At 45.2% G+C, this 24,157-nt stretch overlaps 1 protein-coding gene across 1 annotated transcript in view; it reads left to right on the forward strand.

Annotated features, from left to right (window-relative positions):
• Positions 1-24,157, forward strand: part of GAD2 (glutamate decarboxylase 2) — a 110,385-nt gene that overhangs the window by 18,861 nt on the left and 67,367 nt on the right. The window contains exon 5 of the mRNA XM_077268423.1: positions 10,142-10,232. Coding sequence (XP_077124538.1) covers positions 10,142-10,232 — 91 coding nt within the window. The remainder of the gene's footprint in view (positions 1-10,141; positions 10,233-24,157) is intronic.

Below are 24,157 nucleotides of genomic sequence, written 5' to 3' on the forward strand. Positions count from 1 at the left end.
AATACCTCCAACGCAAGACCGGGCTCTTTGATAAAGCCCCAACCTCCCTGCAGCCGGAAGGTGCTGATGACTCCACAGCGCTGCGGGCCCCAGTCCTCTTCAGCAGCTTGCCTGACCCGGGCTTTAGCCTGAAGGTCCTTTCCCGCTCTGCCTGACGCCGTAGCTCTTTCTTGCGGGCCCACTCCTCCTCCTGCTGGGGCAGCTGCTGGCGATATTCCCTCTGACGGATGACCTCGATACTCTCCCCCTTCTCCTGGATGTCCCCTGGGAACCCAATCAGATCGGTGGTGGCCGCACGGGTCCACTTGAAGGTCACCCATTCTCCCTGGAAATTTACGGGCTGCTTGGTGGGTTGCAGGGGGTTGTCGGCCGTCTGCAGGGTTTCCCAGGGCCTCTCGCATTCAATGCGACTACACACCCGTCCGGGTGGTCGTGGGGGAGGTGAGTCCACATCCACCAGCAAGGACTCTTCGGTGGCCGCGGCAGGGTCGTCGTTGTTACCTGCTTCCGGAGCATCTTCGGCGCCGGTCTCCTCTGCTGCCAGTTGCGGCACCAGCGCCTGGTGATGACGCGGTCCCTCACCAGCGATGGCCGCCCGCTGGCACAGACTCCGGAACTGCCGGCACAGCTCCTCCACCTCCGCTCCGAGGATTTCCTGGTCTGCGCAGCCTGGTAGGAGCTCCCTCGGCCCCCATTGGCGGGGACTGGTACGGGTCTTCTCCCCCTTTCCTGGGTGACTTCCACTCGCCATGCTGCCAACCAGATTCTGCCTCGTGGCATCCAGTGGTTCTTGCTCCTCCCCGTCTGGAGGGCGGCCTCTCTCTCCTCCACCATCCCACACTAGGAGGCGGACCTTTCTCGTTGATGGGCATATCTCCCGGACATAGTAGTATCGGTGAGGGGCTGGTTCCACCTTCGCGCCACTCTACCAGGCTACGCCCACGATGACACGCCCCACTCTTCCTACACGCCACATGGTACTACAATGGCGGCGGTTTTTGGCGGCAAAGGGCAGTGCACAGTCTTTGCAATAAGTCACAGTCCAAGCACTATAAATCACAGTTCCAAGGCACACATGACCTGATTCTTCAGGCTTAAGTAGATCCTGTTCGTGATGCCAAGTTGTAGCGCCCCCACTGCCGCAGGGCCGAGGGGTACCCGGTACCGGGCCTCTGAGTCTCTGCTCTGAGGTTGTCACGGTGGCTAGGCCCGGTCCGTGACCCTGCTGAGGGGCGCCCAATGAAAGGTGTGGGTGGTGATGATGTTATGGTGCGGTGCAGGTCGCAGTAAATAACGAGGACACCAGGTTGCAGTCTCTTTACCTCTTTACTGAAGGCTTCAGGCTCCTCAGTCCGGAATACGGTTAACCGGGCTGCGCAAGGCTGGCACCTCCAGAGTTCCCTTTGCAGGTGGAAATCTGTGCCTACCTTCTAGGGCTTGTGTGTTGTGGTCCTCCCCTGCTGTGCTTACGGGATAGTCCCCACAACTTTTGTGTCTGTTTCTGAAGTTCCCTCACAACTTGATTATGATGTTCTTCTTCGTCCCCCAGATGATATGGCTAGGACGCACCCGTATGACGGGTAGGCTCGGAGCTCTTCCGGGACCCTAGTGTCGCCCCTCTCCTGTTGTTGCCCCCTATGTCTTCTTAGGTGATTTGGGTGAGACAGCCCGCCTATAACTGACTGTCCTGCCGTAGGTTTGAAGTTAGGCCTGGAGCTCTATACTTCCTCGGCGTTCTGGCCAACGGCTGCGCGCCTCAGTAGGATGTTGCCTCGTCTTACAGCACGACTCCTACTGGTGTTTCTCCTTGTTGCGTTGATCTCGTTTCTCACTCAGCACAAAAAACCTCGCTTCTTGTCCTTTCTTAGGGCACCGCCGCTATCTCGAGCAGGCGCGGTCCCGTAACGTTCTCTCTGTTCGCTAGGCCTCTGTCAGGATCCCACCCCTGACAGTGACCCCCCTGAGTCTCTCCCCGCAACACCCCCTGCCACAGGATGTTGCCTGTTCGATTCCCAGTCAGCTTCTCTCTAACTTCGTATCTAACCCCCAGTTTTACCAGACTGTGAGGAGTGGCCTAATACATAGCACCCTTAGCTCCCCCTGGAGGCCAGACTGTGAAGTGTATTGGTGTCTGTGATACCTGGTCAGGTGAACCCCTTCAGTGCCATCAGACGTACCATAGCCCCCCTTAGCGGCGGAGCATCAGTACTGCAACGACCAGGACTCTGGGGCGCTGCAGATGTACTTGCGCTAATGCTTTGGGTTCCGGAGAGACGTCACAGTATGATATTGCACGTTTGATTCACATTGAATAAATTTGAATCACTAGTCAAGAAGTTGGCCACTAATTTTTTTTATTGAAGGCCTGTCCTCAGGAAATCGTCCATCAATCTTTGATCAACACCCGGTATACCCCAATGATCAGATGTTCCTGCACTAGTCAGAGATTCTCCAATACTGCTGGAACATAGCAGCTCCCTCAAAACTATAGATACCGTGTCCGGGTACTACAGATCCACCTCTTATTCATTTAAATCTACAGTAACCATGTTGCACCCCCCACCCAATCAGATATTGATGGCTGACTAATACAAACGTAGCAACAAACCCCTTTAGGCAACATTGAGACTCAACACATAATACATCTTCTAAAGAAGAGTCACTCCCCCTTCCCCTTAAAATTTGTGAGCAGGGTTGCCAATTGTCCAGAAATTAATAGGGCACTTTGTTTGCCTTGTCTGTAAAAAAAAATTAATGGGCCCGTAATTTTTTTTAAAGATAAGCAAACTTATGTAAATATTTTTTATTTATTTTTATCATAATTTTACTGTTCCCCGTGTGTTAGGTGTCAAGTTCCAGCTGCTGTTCAGGGGGAATCTCGAACCATGTCCACTGCGGTCTCCCATTCTTCTCCTGCCACAGTGGAACCTGCTCAGCAGAGATGTTGGTGCCAGTGTCTGGCTCGAGCTGATACTGTGTAGCTGGTTACTGCGGCCTTTCCAGGCTCTGCTACTGCTATAAAAGGTTCGCATGGCCGCTCGGCCATGCGCTAGTATAGACCTTGACAATGTGTGTGTGTAGATGAATGACTGTTGATGGATGAAAGCTCCTTAATCATTCCAATTCCTCGTGTTGTTGACTGCTTACGAATGGTGGAAGCTATTTAGCGCCCGACAGTGCTATCTGCACACTAAGCACATGTTGCAGTGCCCGTCTCTACGGCACCGTGCGCCATCAGTGCGCTCTCCTGACAACCGTCAGTATAGGGTGGGAATTCCCGCTTGAACTGTGCATCTGACTTGGGGTGTCCTCAGGTGTGGGCTCAAAAGCCACCGAGGGTCAGAGCCAGTTCAATCACCAGATTAGTGGGGGTGATTCTTAGGGATCCCACTAGTGTCTTGTAGCTGCACCTTGTTACTGCTAACAGGGTGCAGCGTATTGTGCGACTGTGAAGCAACAGAGCTCACTACCATTTCACATGGGGTGAATACTAACCCACGTGTAAGCTAAGTGTCCATCCGCCATTACATAGCAGCAGGTACCATCTCTGCACGGTGGACCTCGGGCTGCGAATGCACCTCACATCAATCTCTTTATTATTTGGTGCGTTCCGCTAGCCCTAACATTGTGAATGCAGTTGATGTTTCATATAATAATTATTAGCTGTTGACATGGATCACTTATAATCATAATGATTTCTTATGGTTTTCCAATGTGCCTGTAAAAAATATTGTCTGTGCTTGATTTTTTGATAAGCTGTCAGGAAAAAAATAAAAAAATCAAGTTGGCAATTCTGTTCATGAAGTTAAATAAGATAAAGAAATAGCCTCAAATTGTCTTGTCTGAGATGGTTATATTCTACTATACAGTATGTCTAGTATAGAAATCAATTTCAATATAATCAGCAGTGAAAATAAACAGAAATAGAGTTTCATCAAAAACAGCAGATGCTGAATATGTGATAGAATTGTCCCAGCCTGATGTTCCGCACAACATGTAGCCAGAGAGGGGTTCATATAAAATTAGGATTGTTTTCAAGATTTAATTGTCTTAATCGCATGTTTAGAAGATCATAAAAATGTAATAAAAAGCAAAATACAGTATATACACTTAAACAATAGAAGATGCCTATCCATGAGAGCCGCAATTGTGACCAGTTGATTGAACCCAGACAAGGTCTTTTTCCGGTTATTTTCTTTGATAAAAAATTTTCGGGCAAGTTCACTCATCACTAAAAATTACCTAATAAATTATAGACAATGAGCAGCCACTAAATATAGAGACACTGCCTGTAAACTGATTTTGGTCCTGGCTCAAATGATACCCCAAATAACATAATATGTAATGGTGCTGGAGAAGAATGTTATCAACACCATGGAAAGAAGAACAAACAAATCAATTTTGGAACAAATCAGGTGAGACATGTCACTCAAAGGAAGGTTCACCAAGCTACGACTTGCCTACTTTGGACATATCATGCAAAGAGAGCAATCACTGGAGAAAGACATCATCATTGGAAGAATAAAAGGAACAAGGAGAAGAGGAAGACCAGCAACCGGATGGCTTGACGAAATCAAAATAACGGTGGAGAAGACCCTGGTGGATCTATTTAGGCTAACACAAGATCGATCTTCCAACAGATCATTCATCCATCAAGTCGCCATGGCTCTAGATCGAGTCGGAGGCTGTTAAATAATAATAATAATACATAGAGGGTCAAAGTTTTTAAAGTGGGGCTTCTATGGTGGCAAACCCTCCACATCTATAATGTAAAAGTGCCCTAGTAACGCATATATAATATGGTTGTCATAATGAGTAGTGATGAGCGAATATACTCGTTGCTCGGGTTTTCCCGAGCACGCTCGGGTGATCTCCAAGTATTTGTTAGTGTTCGGAGATTTAGTTTTCATCGCTGCAGCTGAATGATTTACAGCTACTAGCCAGCTTGATTACATGTGGGGATTACCTAGCAACCAAGCAACCCCCACATGTACTCAGGCTGGCTAGTAGCTGTAGTAGGGTTATAAATGGTGACACAGTCAAAATAAAAAATAATGGAAACATATCTTACTCTCTCTTATTTCTCACTCAGACAGTTATCTTGCTTTGCGCTAATGAGGGGCAAAACCCCCAAAACACGTGTCTACAATTGGGGTTTCTGGCTACCTGGAAATCGTATTCTATGCTGTTTTTATATTGCTGTCTCCACCAGGTTACAAATCAGACGTAAAGACTTGTCATTCATATGAAGTCACATGATTGCAAAGACCAATTGTTTCCCATCATGGAGATATTTGTGGCATGATGACTTCACATCACTATAAACAGTTTATAAACATCGCTTAGAACAAGGGGACATGGCAATAGGACAAATTTGGTGACTAGATTACACTTGCAGAAATTTTAGCTTTTAGCTCTATTTCTATTTTTTCTGATTTCTATTTCATTTTTCAACTTCGATTTGAGGAAATGGAAATGGCAATAATCTATGATACAATGACATCCAATTCCTCTTTCCAGGGAAAAACACAATTTTCTGTCTCTCATGAAAGGAGGCATAACCCTCCCTGGATAATTCAGTTAAATGATAGGGAAAATTGCATCTCTAGTGTCGGCTTAGTCCTCCCCACATGTGCAAGGACATGATAACGGAGCAGCGTCATCTCTGCAATTGATAAACTGCATTGATGTTCATTCAGATTCCATCTTGTTTCCGAGTCTCATCTGCCCGGGACAAAGCAGCGCCGGCTACAGACCAATGTTTAGGCTTAAAATAGGATTTTAGGAAATAAACAGATTTCAGTGTGTAAAAACACAGCGGCCCCAGGCTGTTCCCTGCATCGAAGGCCGGGCGACTGATAAGATATCACTTTGGGACTCATTCATAATGAGCCATTTATATTCATAGCTTTAATTGCCTTCAGTTACAACGCTAACTGGAAGTCAGATCTCTGAAAAAAAAGAAAATCTTTCCGGATGAAATAGGGCTGGAAATTCTCCACCATCCATCATTTGCATGACATTAATGCAGATTATTAACTGTGTTTATTTAGATGAATAGTTGAATATTTAGAATTGTCCTTTGTGTAAAGAATGGGGAGTTATTACGCTCCAAGTGACACAAGCCAGTAGGAATTTGTACATGTGGAGCATTGCTTGTTATCAGGGCTGTCATTCATTAACGCTATTATCACCAGTAGGACAAAGAACACAAATAGCAATGACGAAAGAAAAGCAATAACTATTCAATATGTGCAGACGACGTCTGTTAAACTTGGGCGATCCCGCTAAGTCTTGCAAGCAGGAGCCGCTTTAGGAAAACGCTGTCAGTGTTTTTCCCGAAACGTCTTTTTTGGCATCTTTTTCGATAGCTTTACCTCCAACATTTTTTTTATTTTACTGCTATGTATAAAATAGTGAACAATTTCCAAGTGAAAGTTACCTGCAGAATGGTCAGGTCACCAGGTCACTTCTTTTATCCACTTTGCATTTTTACAAATCAAAAAACCCCAAATACTGAACATATGAACAACATAGAAATGTGTATGTTCATTCTTTTTAATGTTTATTTCCAGGCAGGTTATGGAGCATATCCCCCCAAAAAGTCGTTATGCGCACCCTAAGAGGACCGCAGCTACATAGAATATGCTAGGTTTCGCTTCACATCTATGCTAAAGCCTGCTGCACTATTATACCACCATAATGGAAACCGGATGATGGCCATCAGGGGCCAATGGTGTACGTCATAACACAGACCCACTACAGATAGAAATTATTTTCACTTGCTTATATGACAGAACAGAATTTATAGAGTTACAAAAACAAGCAACTTTGCAATATAACTTATTAAAAATCCTTGCCACTGTCTACAATGGAGAGATTTTTAATTCTATAGTTTACTGTGCTTTGACAATGCTGCTAAGCTGAACTGTAAGGCTAAGTTCACACTGTGCGTTTTTGCTGCATTTTTTATTCTAATTTTCAGCTGCGATTCACAGTACCAACAAAGCCTATGAGATGTCAGAAATCTCATGCACACACATTATTTTTTTTGTCATCAGTATTTTGTGCTTTGTGTAGTTTTTTGAACATAGAGCAGGTCACTTCTTTCAACATTTTTTAAGCATTTTTCACCCATTAACTTGAATGCACCAAAAACGCTCCAGAGACCTTGGTGCCGAGATCTCCATCTGCGCATGCGCCGACTCTGACGGCCATTTTCCCGGAACCCACCATACAGAAAACCATAGAACTGCTGGGGGCTCTGGCCTTTCACAAAATGTCAGCAGAGCCCCTGTACCCCAGCACCGGAGACACCCACAGCAGCACCGGACACCCCCACAGCATGGCCGGACACCCCGGCAGCACCGCCATGCACCCGCAGCACAGCCGGACACCCCCTCATTCCAGCCTGCGGCCTCCAGCAATGGTACTGGTAATTTATATCCGTATTACAAGACGCACCCCAAATTTCCCCCCAAATTTGGGGGAAAAAAAGTGTGTCTTATAATCCGAAAAATACGCTAGATAGTGGAGAACCCGACTTCATTCTTCTCCACTTAAAAGAGCTAGAACTTTTTTCCTAAATTACTGATTTTTGTAATTTTCCCATCAAAGTTTGTATCCTCTTAATACATTGCAATCATCATATTATATAGCACTGTGTACTTACAATTTCTCATTTAGTTTTTCTACGTAGCTAATTCTTTTAACCACTCCCCCACCACTGATTGGAAGATGTGTACAGTGTACACAGATATCTGTCAATCAGTGGTGTGGCGGGGTTATGAAAAGCTAAGAATTGAGAGCACTAGTAGTTCTACAGCAAGATAACAGAGGTTTTAATCAAAACGACATGAACCAGTAAGTGACACATCGCTGGAATCAGGGTCTCTACCCATACAACATTCTGCTATCACATTACATAGCAAAAACCTGTCGACAGATTTTCTTTAATGGTAATAAGCAACAACACACTGTGGGCACAGTTATTTGGCAATTTGTATTTTTGATGAATACTTTTATTATTGAACAACTACAGGGCTGTCGGTCAACTATACAACTATACTTTGCTCACAATGTTTGAATGAGGAACTACAGTTGGTGCCTTTAAGGGTGTATGGATGACCCTGCTTGTAATTTTTGGCATGCTTAGCACTTAGTGCATAGCCTTTACAAGTCTAGGAGTACTACTACATGACAATTTGAACAGAATGTGTATGACGCCCTCCTTTATGTCTAATACATGGTCTATCTGAGTCCATCTTACATCACATTTTTGGCAGTTCTTGCTTCTTTCAGAAATTACACTCAAATTTCCAGTTGTTTACTATAAATTTCAATCTTGGTTTACTTTTTTTTTTTTTAAATCCTTTTAAAATGTTGCCTTATATACAAGTAATTTTACAGGAAAAAATGTTTGTTAACATTGTTTTCCTGTAATCAACAAGTTCTCTTCGATTTTTAATGTTTTATTGTCAGTCCTTAAAGTAAAGTAAAAGTGTTCCACTGCCACCCAAAGCTCTTTGTTCAGATTTCCCTTTGACTCCTATTATTACTCTAAATGAGCATTTGAGCATTAGGAATTGCTCAATTCGAGTAACGAACATTCGAGCATTTTAGTGCTCATTCTTCTCTAGCCAGCACCTGTAAACACTCTGTTACAGAATTCTGGAATGCTGTATATAAGTCCTCAATGCGCTCTGCATAATGCAAAAAGTGCTTATATTATACCCACTTACGGCGCGGCCTGGTCCGATGGGTGTCGCTAATCTTGATCTGGTGCCTTCTCTCTTCTTGAGATCCCCATCCTCCTTCTTGCCTCATATGGATATATGCATTTTACGTTACCTACACAGTGTCCTCCATTGCACTCCTGCGTAGGCGTATTTCTATACTGTAATGCACATGCACAGGAAAAGACCAAGGGCAGAGAGAAGTATGCCTGCACAGGAGTGCAGTAAAGGACAGTGTATAGATGACATAGGATGTGTCAGCCGCACAAAGCAAGAAGGAGGATGACAACCGCAAGAAGAGAGGAGATGCCAGATCAGGGCCAGAAACGCCAATCAGACTGGACCGCGCCACAGGTGAGTATAATAAAAGCTATTTTTTGTGTTATGCAGATCGAATTGGGGACATATATACACAATATTAGTATGCTGTAACATAGGGCTTACAGGTGCTGGTCCTACTTTTTATGGGAAAAACCAAGTGTCAAGTTCCCTTTAATCTGTTGATCAACTTTTTGGGCAACGCTAACCACATCCTCCCTTGCACTGTTCAGAGAGGTGACAATTTTCCTTCACCACTTTCCAATCTACCATTTAAGAAGCGCCCACAAGTTCTCAATAAGTTTTAAGTCAGGAGAGGAAAGGGCTGTGTCATTGTTCTTTCATTTTTAAGGCCTTTACTGGCAGCCGAGCAGTGGAGACTTTGATTCTGCGATGGAGCATTGTCCTGCATAAAATCATGGTTTTCTTGAAAGATGCAGATTTTTCCTGTACCAATGCTAGAAGAAAGTGTCTTCTAAAAACAGACAGTAGGTTTGGGGGCTGATATTGAGTCCATCTTCCTACCTCAGCTATGTCTCTAAGCACTGAACACCTTGTCCTTCTGTGTCTTGCTCAGTGGTGGTCCAGTTTCAGCCTTCTTACCTTGGCTGTGTCTCTGAACACCTTGTACTTCTGGGCCTTCAGGGAGGTTGTAGTTCTGGAATATGACAGTACTGGAGGATGGATAATGTCTTCCCGGTTTCTTCACATTTGTTTTTTCTCAATTCTTTGGCAGCAAATGTGTGGTCTTCTTTTCTCCTCACGTTTTTTGTGACCCTGTTGACTTCACAAGAAAACTTTTAATGCTTCTGTAATCGCGCCCAAAAATATTGGTAATTTCAGAAGTGCTGCGTCCCTCTGTAAGACTTATAACAAGTTTTGAATTTTCAGAGTCAGTTAAAATTATTATTACAAATGATTGTACATTCTACAAATTAAACAAAATTTCTTACTTCCATGTGTATTATTGATTTATGAAAAAAAATTATAATGGTTAGCCTTTGAAAAACAATACAAACTTTAGTTTACTCGCATTTAATTTGGTTTATTGAATAATTGAAATATTATTACTTTCTATTGCTACTCAGGGCATCCAAGATATTTCAATCAACTATCTACTGGTCTTGACATGGTTGGATTGGCAGCAGATTGGTTGACCTCAACAGCAAACACAAATATGTAAGTTTTTATTGGCAAATATATTACTTGCTAAAGAGAACATCCAAAATGTGATATTATGGCTGATTCCCTTCAGTACAAGGAGTGCCTAAACATTATATACACCTTCTGTGTCAAAAAAGTCAATGAACCAAGATCTGGACTGAAACCCATCAGAATATTGCAGATGCATTGCCTTTATTTTTGTGCTTGCAAAGATGCACAAGTGCCTTGCTGGTTACTACTGACAAAAATGACACACAATGCATGGTGGTTGCACTGACTCTTGGTGGGATCTTGTAATTGAACAACTGGAGAACTATATTTACTTCTACAGTAGTTTCTGATGCCCAGAGGACCAGGAGGAGCACCACAAATCCCCCAGAAGGTCACAATGCATCCAAGATGGCTGCTAGCTTCTGACTCTTCCATATTAACAGTCTAACTGAAGATCCCCATACACCTTAGATGGCTGTCAGCGAGAGCCATCATTGAGTCAGCAACTATCTCGGCAGTCTCTACCTATACACAGGACTGCTTGCTCTGCCGAATGCTCCTGTCTTCTGTTTGAGCGAGACGCTGCCAGACGTTTCAGGAAAACAAAAGGATAGGCATTCCAAAATGGGACGTGGTTGATCCCTAACTCCCTCAACAACCAATTGTTCCATGCCCCAATACACATTCGACTGTCAAAATCAGTGGGTTTGGCCTACATTGGCCTAATATATGGGGGCTCAAGACTTGCAAGTCTTCCAGCTTTGTTTCAGGGACATCTCCGAGACATTGCTTCTCTGTGGCTCCCTGACATTCACTTCTGTCCAGCCTTTTCCTCAGTGATTGGACTCAGACTTACTGTCCACTCATTTTCAGAGCAAATTACTCTGATATATTATGCATCTTCATATTTTTGGGCACCATGTGAGGTAGTGTACAGTGTGAAGATGCATAATATATCTGTTATATATATATATATATATATATATATATATATATAGTTTACAGCTGGTAACACTGTATACACAAGAATATCCTCAATAATCTTTGATTGGTACTATAATTAGTGGCTTGGGACAAATTATAATTAGTACCGGGCTGAACAACATCAAACTGTACCATGAAGCCTTCTAAAATAGAGTCAATTAGGAACTAATTATAGGTCAATTACAGTTAGGAAGTAAAATAAGAGCAAAAACGTGAAGGTTGAAAAGGAGAACAGGAAGACAATTTAGAAAGTTCCATTCTTTATTTAAGTGCAGTATTTGTGAGTTAGTTTCTAATGTCTTCAGCTAGACCAGCAATGCACCGGTATGTGCTGTATGGTACAATGTCATGCAGATGGCCCCATACAATCTCTTGGTTCCAATCATCTGAAGTATAGCTGGTCGTTGGGTTTGTGCAGCCCACAGCCCCATTTCCCATTTGCCATCAAGCAGTCACTTTGCTCCCTTCGCCTGTTACTATGAAGAGGTGCTCTACTAGTACAGTATCTCTAACACTGTAGCTGCAGCAATTCCTCCCCAATACTGTGCTGGCTGATAACCTCAGTTTATCGCATGTGGTTGCCCACAATATGTTACCTTTGTCAACCGTTAGACTGTGCCTAGTGTGTCTGCAATGCCTTTAATAGTGTGATTGTAGTGCTGCAAGTAATCTTTAAACTGTGCTGTCTATCCTGCCAGTGTCCCCTAGCACCATGCTTTCTGTCCTGCCCGTGCCCCCTAATTTGTACCTTCTAACCTCTCAGTGTCCCCTAATTTTGTGCTTTCTGTCCTCCCAGTGCCCCATAATTTTGTGCCTTCCGCCCTGCAACTGCCCCCTAATTATGTGCATTATGTTGCCCAGAAGCCCAAATGCTTACTGCTTTGCCAGGGCATGCTATTACTATTTCTACAGACTCAGTGCCCAAAAATACTTTGCCTGCTACCGCTACACATAGGGGCCAATTTGTCAAAGTTTTTACTCGACAAAAGTGTTGTAAAAGCTTCGAAAAGTTTTACATTTTTTGTAACATGCAGTTGCAACTTTTGGCATTTTCACAACACCTTGAATCAGCTGTGACAGAATGAGTAGAGCTGGAGAGGAGCTGGGGTGGGACGCCTGTCCAGCCTGCCCATCCAACTCATGAAAAGTGGTGTTTTTTTAGCATCACAAATGTTACTCCAGTCCACGACTGGAGTAACATTTCTTTCCCGGTGCACGGAGGCACAATCTACACAGATGAGGCACCAAATTCATTATGTGGCATGCACCTCTTAATGAATTTGGTGCCTCTTCTTCTCCATCAAAACTGGCGTAGTGAGAGTGTGCACCATGGTCCTTAGTTGTAGTCATGGTTTTTTGTGAAGAGCCGGTGCCTTTATGCAAGAGATAGGAGCCACCACCCTAGTGAGCACTGCTTACTATTTCTAAGTGACTCTCACTGATGGTAAAATCACAGAATTGTGTTACCGATCCGACAGAAAACCTGCCCACCCAGCCTGCAGCTCAGGTGAAGGTAGGTTTCAAGCGCATCGGGGTGGGAGTTATTTTACCATAAATATGTGTTCACTAGTGTCTGAACGCAATTTTAATAGGGATCCATTAGAGATCAAAAAAAGCTGTCTCATTTGATAAGCGGTGGCAAATGATCCAGATCACCAAAAGGAGCTGGACGGCCCATCACACTGCCAATAGTCTTGCCGTATATTTTCCTTGACTTTGCTTTTATATACAGTAGCTCTGCCCAGAGGTGGGTGGCCCCATTTTATTTGCAGCATTATAGGGTATGATCGGGAACATTACCAGGTGAGACTGGGGATGGGCTTAAAGTCTTTATCTTGCCAACAGCAGTGTTGATAAGAATGATAGTCAATGTGCTGCCCAGGTTCTCTTACACCTACCATGGACCTCAATGGAGCAAATGATATATACCAGCTGCCACTGAACCGCTACCCGTTCATATTCACATACTGAGCAGTTGGGAAAAAAAAAACATTTCTGTCACTCATCCCTATTTTGTACAAAAAGTTGAAGGGATCCTTCTTTAATCCAAGAAATTTGATACGATTTTAATATCACAGAAACATCACAACAAATCGTAAAAGTATACTATGTGCACTCATAAATATAACATTAACAAAAAAAAATAATGCAATCACCATAGGAAACTGGGCAGAATTCAGTCTGTAAATCCTCCTAGTATGCAGAGCAATACTGCTCACAAAAGACAGAGAATACCATACATGAATACTGACTCTTTGCAACTTGTGAAAAAGACAAATGTGTCTGTAATGGGTCATTTATCAAGTGCAGAGCTTCACAAATCAACACAAAACATATTTTTATTGCCTATTTGTTTTAGTCAAAGCCATTTATAGGTAGTAGCAGAACATGCAGCTCATATGAAACCCTCAGAGAAAGGCGCTCCAACCATGTTTGGTCTAAACCGCTTTTCTACAGGGTGGTGAGGGTTTATGGTTATGACGGACTCCCTTCAACAGAGAAACTGCATTGTAAGTTGACAGGGAATTGATTCAAAGGTATAAAAAATCAGTATGGACCAAAAAGTGGAATAAAATGTGAAAAAAAAAAGGATATAAATAAACATGGTACCACTGAAAACATCATCTTGTCAAAAAACAAGCCCTCACATGTCTCTGTGGGCCAAAATATAGAAAAATGTGGTGATGCAAAAAACTTTTGCAATAAAAATCTTCTTTTAGTGTGTAACAGCAGCCAAACACAAAAACCCTATATAAATTTGGTATCGCTGTAAATGCACCGACCAGAAGAATAAAGTCGCCTAATCACTTATACTGCACGAGGAACAGCGTAAAAAATAAATAAAATCAGTTCTTCACTTGCTGTTGATTTTTTCATTCTGCCTCCCAAAGATCGCAGTAAGGCTTGGCACACATTTATCCTATGCTTTTCGATGAGCACTTGCACCAGGTTTCCGTGTAAATCTCTGAAATACGTGATTCAGACAGAACCTCTGGTGGAAGATTTCCTATAATGAGGCAGATGGAGGCACTGTGGATGCCGTCTGACCTGTGATCTGGCAGTGTCGGCCTCTTTAGGATTTCATAAAAGTGCCGTCAGCCAAAGCTTTGTTCACTTCTGAAAAGAAGTACACAGCTGAACAGAGGCCAGATGGAGTCCAGAGTAACTCTGCTTCCTCATTATAGTGAAAGGATCCCTCGGGGGTTTCATCTGACTCACGTCACTCAGAGATTGAGATGGAAAGTGCTTAGCGTAGCGCGCAAGATAAATGTGATCCCAAACGTTATGTAAAATGTTTCCAATAAAAGCTTCAACTCAATCCACAAAAAAAAATAGCCCCACTCAGGTCTCTCATCTGTTAATGCAAATATATGGGCCTCCACGTTACTGGTAGTACAAAGGCTCTGGAAAATATAAATGACTCTATGCCCTCCACATGAAATTCCTCAAATTCTCCACTGCCAAATCCAAATGCCCCCTCCTTTCTGAGCCCCACAGTGTACCTAAACCACATATAGGGTCCACATCTTTGGCATTTCTGAAGCAATGAGAGCCCGCCTAACTCACGGGTGCATATCTCCAGAAGCACGGGCTGGGCATAACGTACTGGTGACTGCAATCTACTGGTCACTACAATGTACTGGTTACTACATCGGCAGTTTGCAATATTCACTCAGCAACATTCCTTGCTGTTTGTTTCTGGAAAATACACATGGAGTCAAATTGTCACTACATCTGTAGATAAATTCCCAAAAGGGTATAATTTCCAAAATAGCGTCACTTGAGGGGGGATTCTTCTCTTCTAGAAATTAGGGGCTCTGGATATGGAGACTGCAAACTGTTTAGGAAAATCTGCACTCCTGGAGGCAAAAAGCACTCTGTTCCTCTTGAGTCTCTCCATATGGCTACATAGTATTGTACAGCCACATACAGTGCCTACAAGTAGTATTCAACCCCCTGCAGATTTAGCAGGTTTACACATTTGGAATTAACTTGGCATTGTGACATTTGGACTGTAGATCAGCCTGGAAGTGTGAAATGCACTGCAGCAAAAAAGAATGTTATTTCTTTTTTTATTTTATTTTTTTTTAATTGTGAAAAGTTTTTTCAGAGGGTCATTTATTATTCAACCCCTCAACCCCCCAGAATTCTGTTTGGTTCCCCTAAAGTATTAAGAAGTAGTTCAGGCACAAAGAACAACGAGCTTCACATGTTTGGATTAATTATCTCTTTTTCCAGCCTTTTCTGACTATTTAAGACCCTCCCCAAACTTGTGAACAGCACTCATACATGGTCAACATGGGAAAGACAAAGGAGCATTCCAAGGCCATCAGAGACAAGATCGTGGAGGGTCACAAGGCTGGCAAGGGGTACAAAACCCTTTCCAAAGAGTTGGGCCTACCTGTCTCCACTGTTGGGAGCATCATCCGGAAGTGGAAGGCTTATGGAACTACTGTTAGCCTTCCATGGCCTGGACAGCCTTTGAAAGTTTCCTCCCGTGCCGAGGCCAGGCTTGTCCGAAGAGTCAAGGCTAACCCAAGGACAACAAGGAAGGAGCTCCGGGAAGATCTCATGGCAGTGGGGACATTGGTTTCAGTCAATACCATAAGTAACGTACTCCACCGCAATGGTCTCCGTTCCAGACGAGCCCGTAAGGTACCTTTACTTTCAAAGCGTCATGTCAAGGCTCGTCTACAGTTTGCTCATGATCACTTGGAGGACTCTGAGACTGACTGGTTCAAGGTTCTCTGGTCTGATGAGACCAAGATCGAGATCTTTGGTGCCAACCACACACGTGACGTTTGGAGACTGGATGGCACTGCATACGACCCCAAGAATACCATTCCCTACAGTCAAGCATGGTGGTGGCAGCATCATGCTGTGGGGCTGTTTCTCAGCCAAGGGGCCTGGCCATCTGGTCCGCATCCATGGGAAGATGGATAGCACGGCCTACCTGGAGATTTTGGCCAAGAACCTCCGCTCCTCCATCAAGGATCTTAAGATGGGTCGTCATTTCATCTTCCAACAAGACAACGACCCAAAGCACACAGCCAAGAAAACCAAGGCCTGGTTCAAGAGGCAAAAAATCAAGGTGTTGCAGTGGCCTAGTCAGTCTCCTGACCTTAACCCAATTGAAAACTTGTGGAAGGAGCTCAAGATTAAAGTCCACATGAGACACCCAAAGAACCTAGATAACTTGGAGAAGATCTGCATGGAGGAGTGGGCCAAGATAACTCCAGAGACCTGTGCCGGCCTGATCAGGTCTTATAAAAGACGATTATTAGCTGTAATTGCAAACAAAGGTTATTCCACAAAATATTAAACCTAGGGGTTGAATAATAATTGACCCACACTTTTCTGTTTAAAATTTATAAAAATTTAACTGAGCAACAAAACTTTTTGGTTTGTAAGATTTATGCATCTGTTAATAAATCCTGCTCTTGTTTGAAGTTTGAAGGCTCTAACTTATTTGCATCTTATCAAACCTGCTAAATCTGCAGGGGGTTGAATACTACTTTTAGGCACTGTATGGGGTATTGCCACGGTCAGTAGAAATTGTAGGACAAATTATGGTTCCACTTCTTGTATGAAAATGTAAAATCTGGGGCTAAAACAAAATCCTGTGACATGCCCATGGTGTCAATATGATCACTGAACCCCTAGATGAATTCATTGAGAGGTGTAGTTTGTAAAATGGGGTCACTTATGGGGAGTTCTGCTGTTCTGGCACCTCATGGGCTCTGCCAGTGGGTCATGGCACCTGCAAACCATAACAGCAAAATCTGGTGCTCCTTGCCTTCTGAGCTTTGCACTGTGCCTGAAACATTTTTCCAGATTACATGAAGGTTATTGACGCACTAAGGAAAAATTGACCTCAGTTTGTTTCTTAGAAAAATTGCCTCAAAAGTAGTATTCCCCCCACATATTGGGTATTGGCGTACTCAGGAGAAATTGCACAACAAATTGTTTGGAGCAATTTTTCCTATTACCTTTATAAAAATACTAAATTTGGGGCCAAAATAACATTTTTGAGGGAAAAATATGATTTTTTTTTTATTTTCATGGCTCAACTTTATAAACTTCAGTGAAGCACCTGGGTTCAAGGTGCTCACCACACATCTAAATACATTCCTTGAGGGGTCTAGTTTCCAAAATGGGGTCACTTGTGGGGTTTTTCACTGTTTAAGCACATCAGGGGCCCTCCAAATGGAACATGATGCTGTCATGCTCGCGCCCAGACTGGTTGGCGCGGGCGTGCAGGGGAGTGGCCCCACTGGACCACAGACCAAACCTCCCTGGAAGGGGCGTAACTAAGTAGCTTCCTAGGTGTTCGCTGGAGCCTCTGATGGTGAGGTCAGACTTGTGCAATAGGAAGCTACCAGGTACCACTCCAGGGTGGAGTCTGGTTGTGGCTGCTGATCCCACCGGGGAACGGAACATAGACAAGCAAGTGGGCACGGCTGGCACATAGGCAGGCAGACGGGTACAACAGGAACACTGTCAGGCAGGCGGGCACGGCTGGCTCTCTGGTAGGCAGGCGGGCACGGCTGGCTCTCTGGCAGGACTGGTGGACAAGACTGGTACACTGGAAGAACCGGTAGGGACCGGTCTGCAGGCAGGTATGTAGAACGGGTAAGAACCTGTTCAGACACGAGGACCTAGGAATAAGTAGATAAAGACCGCAAGAGCGGATGCAGAGCGAAAGCACAGGAGCTAGAGCCAAGAACAGAAATGCAGGAGGCGGAGCCAAGAGCAGGAGGCGGAGCCAAGTGCAAAACCGCAGGAGGCGGAGCCAAGAGCTGGAGGCGGAGCCAAGTGCAAAACCACAGGAGGCGGAGCCAAGAGCTGGAGGCGGAGCCAAGTGCAGACAGGCAGGAGGCGGAGCCAAGAGCTGGCGGCGGAGCCAAGTACAGGAGAAGTAGAACTGCAAAGAGCGGAGCCAGGTAGAACCGCAAGGAGCGGAGCCAGGTAGAACCGCAAGGAGCGGAGCCAGGTAGAACCGCAAGGAGCGGAGCCAGGTAGAACCGCAAGGAGCGGAGAGGTGCTGCGGGAGGGGTCTCTGCAGCAAAGCTGAGCAGAGCCACAAAGAATGTGGAGAGAAGCTGCAGCAAGGGATAACTGCAACAGCAGAAGATAAGCCGAGTAGAAAGGAGCAGGAACGCAGAAGTGAGGAGCAGAGGTAAAGTCACAAAGGTACAGAGCAGGCAGTGCTGCAAGAGTGCGGAGTGAAAGCAGACTGAGAATACAAAGAAAGACAACAGGGAAGGAAGCCAAAGACTAGGAGACAGAGATAAGACTAAGTACAGACAAGGCAATGGAACAAGACACAAGTACAAAGACACTGGGACCAGGATATACTGCCTCCTGGTGGGCGGATAACAAGACCAAGGAAATAACACAGAGAATCCTCCAGAGAGGGAGTAACTCAGAGAAAGGCCAGGCAAACTCAGAAGCAAGACACTAACTGAGCTAACACATTGCACAGGCCCAGACCACTGGGTGGACCTGAACTAAATACTGGAGGTCTCCTGGCAATTGGTCAGGAACAGATTGGACAGATGCACCTGATTCCTATAAGAACCAGAGAGTTCAGGCGCCGCCCCTCTATATACACAGAACTATGAAGCATGCAGAGAGCAGAGACACAGAACATGGAGCTGGCAAGAAACAGAAACCACATCATGGCCTGGAGCAGTGGGTAAGATAGTGTGAGAAATGCGAGGCCATGCCGTGATGCCAGCAGAGTTGTTACAGTACCCCCCCCTTTACGGCCCCTCTTCTTCAAGCCCGCCAGAATAACTTGTAGAAGAAGGATGGGAGCACACATAGTCCAGGCCAACATGACATCTTCAGGGTAGAAGGCGGCAGGAGGGTCACCAGGTATCTCAGAAAACAAAGTCTTTTGGTACTCAACAGGGTTAGCTTCCACAATGAGCAGGACCACCTCCTCCAGGTACATAGGTAACAGGGACTTGAATGCTGCCGTCTTAATATCTTCACCAGCCAGACACTTGGAAACTGGAAACCGTCTCATAGGATTCAAATTTTGCCCAACAAGTAGTAGAGAAGCTCCCGGATACTGAACACAGGAAAAGTCACTAGAGATGAGTGTGGAGAGCATCAGCTCCACCAGGTCAGAGAAAATTTGAGGTGAACAAACTTCTGTTTTGAAATCTTCACCAGCCGGCCACAAGGACGCAGAAGGTATAAACATAGGAACCATCTTCTGCCCGTTATCCAGAAGAAATCGTCCAAGCGGCGGGGATGTTCCTAGGAACGGAATACAGGTAAAGTCGTTGGAGATGTGTGGAGAGATAGTCACCGCTTCCCCATCTTCGGTGACATTAGCACATCTTGACTCGACGACTAAGTGTTTACTGGTATAGTCGCTGGAGATGTGTGGAGACATAGTCACCGTTTCCCCATCTTCGGTGACGTCAGCACAGCTTGACTCGACGACTAGCAGACCAGCAGAAGAAGATGTCACTGTTGAGTGTCTTTGACGCATGGGAACCAGACACTTCTCAAGACTGGGTAAGTTCAAACGAAGCACCTTACTGCAACTCTTGACCAGAGCGGGTGGTAGAGTCCTTGGCTTAGAATGACCCATGGGCATAACAGACAGCATACGGAAAACAAACTTCTTCGTGTATAAGGCTCCAACTTGGAGCTGTAGTTGTCCTTGCAGGACTAGACTGCTCTTTAGCAGGGTTCGGCCATTATCAGGCAACGCCCACACTGGGTTCTGGAGCTGAAGAACGGAGACCATACACCGACTCTGTATGACAGGCGGCTTAGACACACCAAAGCTCCCAGAAGGCAGAGAAACAGTCATTAACTTAGATGGAGAGGAAGTACTCTCGCCAGGGGCAGCCTCTCCAACTGGCCCGAGGTTTTGGAGCTTAAGATCCCCTGGACAGAGGCCATCCAGGTGTTCCTCACAACAGCAGCGACATTGTATGCCCTTCTTATGGCTGATTTCAGGCTGCTGCTTTGCCAGCCCACTCTCATCAACCTTCTTAGGCTTCACACAGGTTGCTGCTTTAACAGGTAGAGGAACAGGAGGGTCACAGACGGTCATGGCTTGACGTGGGGGTTTCTTCACGGGTTTCGCCCGTCTGGAGCGCCTCTCGGATCTAGATGGGGAAGACTTAACAGGAGCAGCAGGACAAGGCTTGTCAAAGACTTTACGGAAGGCCACCAGGAAGGCCCCCAGGTTCATGACGATAGGATCCCCTGCTTCCCAGAGGGGAGTTATCCATATTAGAGCATCTTCGGCCAGGTAGGACATGATGTAACCCACCTTGACCCAGTCAGAGGGGAAACAAGCTGCATTCTGCAGGATGTAGCGTAAGCACTGCTTCAGGAACCCCTGGCATTCTTCAGGATTCCCATAGAACCTAGGTGGGTCAGCTGGGTAGTGCTCCTCCTCATAGGCCTGAAGTTGCTTGAAGAGAGCATTAGAGACAATAATTGGGTCAGAGGTCTCTTCAATCTGAACCACCCTTGGTGGAACAAATTTTTCAGGTTGCTCATACGGGCAGGGAAAAAAGTTCATCATGCTCTGCGAGCGGTAGGACATGGGATACAGCGGAGGCCATGGCCTGTGCAAACTGTCATGCTCGCGCCCAGACTGGTTGGCGCGGGCGTGCAGGGGAGTGGCCCCACTGGACCACAGACCAAACCTCCCTGGAAGGGGCGTAACTAAGTAGCTTCCTAGGTGTTCGCTGGAGCATCTGATGGTGAGGTCAGACTTGTGCAATAGGAAGCTACCAGGTACCACTCCAGGGTGGAGTCTGGTTGTGGCTGCTGATCCCACCGGGGAACGGAACATAGACAAGCAAGCGGGCACGGCTGGCACATAGGCAGGCAGACGGGTACAACAGGAACACTGTCAGGCAGGCGGGCACGGCTGGCTCTCTGGTAGGCAGGCGGGCACGGCTGGCTCTCTGGCAGGACTGGTGGACAAGACTGGTACACTGGAAGAACCGGTAGGGACTGGTCTGCAGGCAGGTATGTAGAACGGGTAAGAACCTGTTCAGACACGAGGACCTAGGAATAAGTAGATAAAGACCGCAAGAGCAGATGCAGAGCGAAAGCACAGGAGCTAGAGCCAAGAACAGAAATGCAGGAGGCGGAGCCAAGAGCAGGAGGCGGAGCCAAGTGCAAAACCGCAGGAGGCGGAGCCAAGAGCTGGAGGCGGAGCCAAGTGCAAACCCACAGGAGGCGGCGCCAAGAGCTGGAGGCGTAGCCAAGTGCAGACAGGCAGGAGGCGGAGCCAAGAGCTGGCGGCGGAGCCAAGTGCAGGAGAAGTAGAACTGCAAAGAGCGGAGCCAGGTAGAACCACAAGGAGCGGAGCCAGGTAGAACCGCAAGGAGCGGAGCCAGGTAGAACCGCAAGGAGCGGAGCCAGGTAGAACCGCAAGGAGCGGAGCCAGGTAGAACCGCAAGGAGCGGAGCCAGGTAGAACCACAAGGAGCGGAGCCAGGTAGAACCGCAAGGAGCGGAGAGGTGCTGCGGGAGGGGTCTCTGCAGCAAAGCTGAGCAGAGCCACAAAGAATGTGGAGAGAATCTGCAGCAAGGGATAACTGCAACAGCAGAAGATAAGCTGAGTAGAAAGGAGCAGGAACGCAGAAGTGAGGAGCAGAGGTAAAGTCACAAAGGTACAGAGCAGGCAGTGCTGCAAGAGTGCGGAGTGAAAGCAGACTGAGAATACAAGGAAAGACAACAGGGAAGGAAGCCAAAGACTAGGAGACCGAGGTAAGACTAAGTACAGACAAGGCAATGGAACAAGACACAAGTACAAAGACACTGGGACCAGGATATACTGCCTCCTGGTGGGTGGACAACAAGACCAAGGAAATAACACAGAGAATCCTCCAGAGAGGGAGTAACTCAGAGAAAGGCCAGGCAAACTCAGAAGCAAGACACTAACTGAGCTAACACATTGCACAGGCCCAGACCACTGGGTGGAGCTGAACTAAATACTGGAGGTCTCCTGGCAATTGGTCAGGAACAGATTGGACAGATGCACCTGATTCCTATAAGAACCAGAGAGTTCAGGCGCCGCCCCTCTATATACACAGAACTATGAAGCATGCAGAGAGCAGAGACACAGAACATGGAGCTGGCAAGAAACAGAAACCACATCATGGCCTGGAGCAGTGGGTAAGATAGTGTGAGAAATGCAAGGCCATGCCGTGATGCCAGCAGAGTTGTTACAGATGCCCACTAATGATTCCAGGAAATTTTACATTCAAAAAGTCAAAAGACGCTCCTTCCCTTCTAAGTCTTGCTTAGTTTTCTCCCTCACATGGTGTACCGTCGTGCTCAGGAGAAATTACACTACAAATTGTATCATGTAATTTCTCCTGTTACACTTATGAAAATGCAACATTTGTGGGGAAAATTAGATTTTTTTTTTCACGGCTCAACGTTATAAACGTCTGTAAAGCATCTGGGGGTTCAATGTGCTCACCACACATCTAGATCAGTTCCCTGAGGGGTCTAGTTTTTCAAAATGGTATCACTTGTGGGGGAATTTCACTGTTTAGGCACAACAGAGGCTCTCCAAACGCAATATAGCATCCGCCAATTGTTCTGACAAATTTTGCATTCATAAGTCAAATGGCGCTCCATCCCTTCCGAGCTCTGCTGTGCGCCAAATCAGTGGTTTTCTTCTTTATGTGGGGTATCAGCATGCTCAGGAGAAATGACACAATACATTTTGAGGTCCATTTTTTTCATGTTACCTTTGTCAAAATAAAAAAAAATTGGATCTGTAAATTTTTTGTGAAAAAAGTTAAATGTTAATTTATTTTTCCACATTTCAGAAATTCCTGTGAAGCACCTGAAGGGTTAATAAACTTTTTTAATGTGGTTTTGAGCACCTTGAGGGGTTCAGTTTTTACACTTTCTCAGATATGGTCCCCAAACTTTAGAAGGATCTCATACTTTTTGACTCCTTCGATTCATGATAACAATCTGACCTTACTGATTGGGACCAACCTGGCACTTTTGAACCTCTTGGTCTCCATCTCTAGCTCTCACCAGCAATCCCATGGTAGCTTCTTTAAGGCCACTCTGTGCAGCTTCTATTTAGGGGGGCTCACCATCACTTGCTCCCAATGTATTTTGCCTGAAGACTGGTCACACAACTCATTGTCGTTAAACCTACTATACTCTCAGGTCTATTACAGTTTCCTAAGGCACATCATGTGGTCTTACCACACACGTTCAGATTCCAAATCAATACATGAGCATGCTTACCAGGGCCTCAAGCCTCTGAGCTGACCTAGAAAGGCTCTTCTACCAAGACGAGTGGCTTCAGCCACACACTTCAACTTTCCAATATCAACTACTTTTTATTGCCTCCTACTGACCTCTTCTACAACAGAGCCGTATTGTGGTAGCAGATAATATTATTATATAAACTCCATGCATAAGATGCATGCAGTAACAAGGGGAAAAATAATGGACTTAGTCGTAAAGGCGAATAGTCACAGTAGTATGAGGTGGTAAAGCTTAAGTTATACCCATTAAAAGTAACTCAGTCACCTTGTTAATAGAAGAAAGCTTTTTAAAACATTTTCAATTTAGATGTAAAAGTAGAAGATAAATACATTACTATTCACATTTTGTTGGAACTATTAAAAAGACAAGCATATTATATATGTATCGCAACCATAGATCAGTCTTTACATGCTGAGTGCAATTCCCTTCAAACAAATTCTACAGATCTAGAAAAAGGTTGACTTCCGTGACAAAGGAAATTATGATTATAATAGAAACCAGGGAAGCGTGAAAACGAAGTCATTGTGTTGAGAAAATATAAGATATATATAAGATTATTGAAAACCAAATAAAATATTCCTGTATATTTATGAGTTACAGAGCTGAATAATAATTCACATTAATATTTGCTAAATAGGCAGGTTCTAATGAGCTTATTCATGGCCATAGCTA

The sequence above is a fragment of the Ranitomeya variabilis genome, chromosome 6 (assembly GCF_051348905.1).
Source record: "Ranitomeya variabilis isolate aRanVar5 chromosome 6, aRanVar5.hap1, whole genome shotgun sequence".
NCBI classification, from domain to species: Eukaryota; Metazoa; Chordata; class Amphibia; order Anura; family Dendrobatidae; genus Ranitomeya; species Ranitomeya variabilis.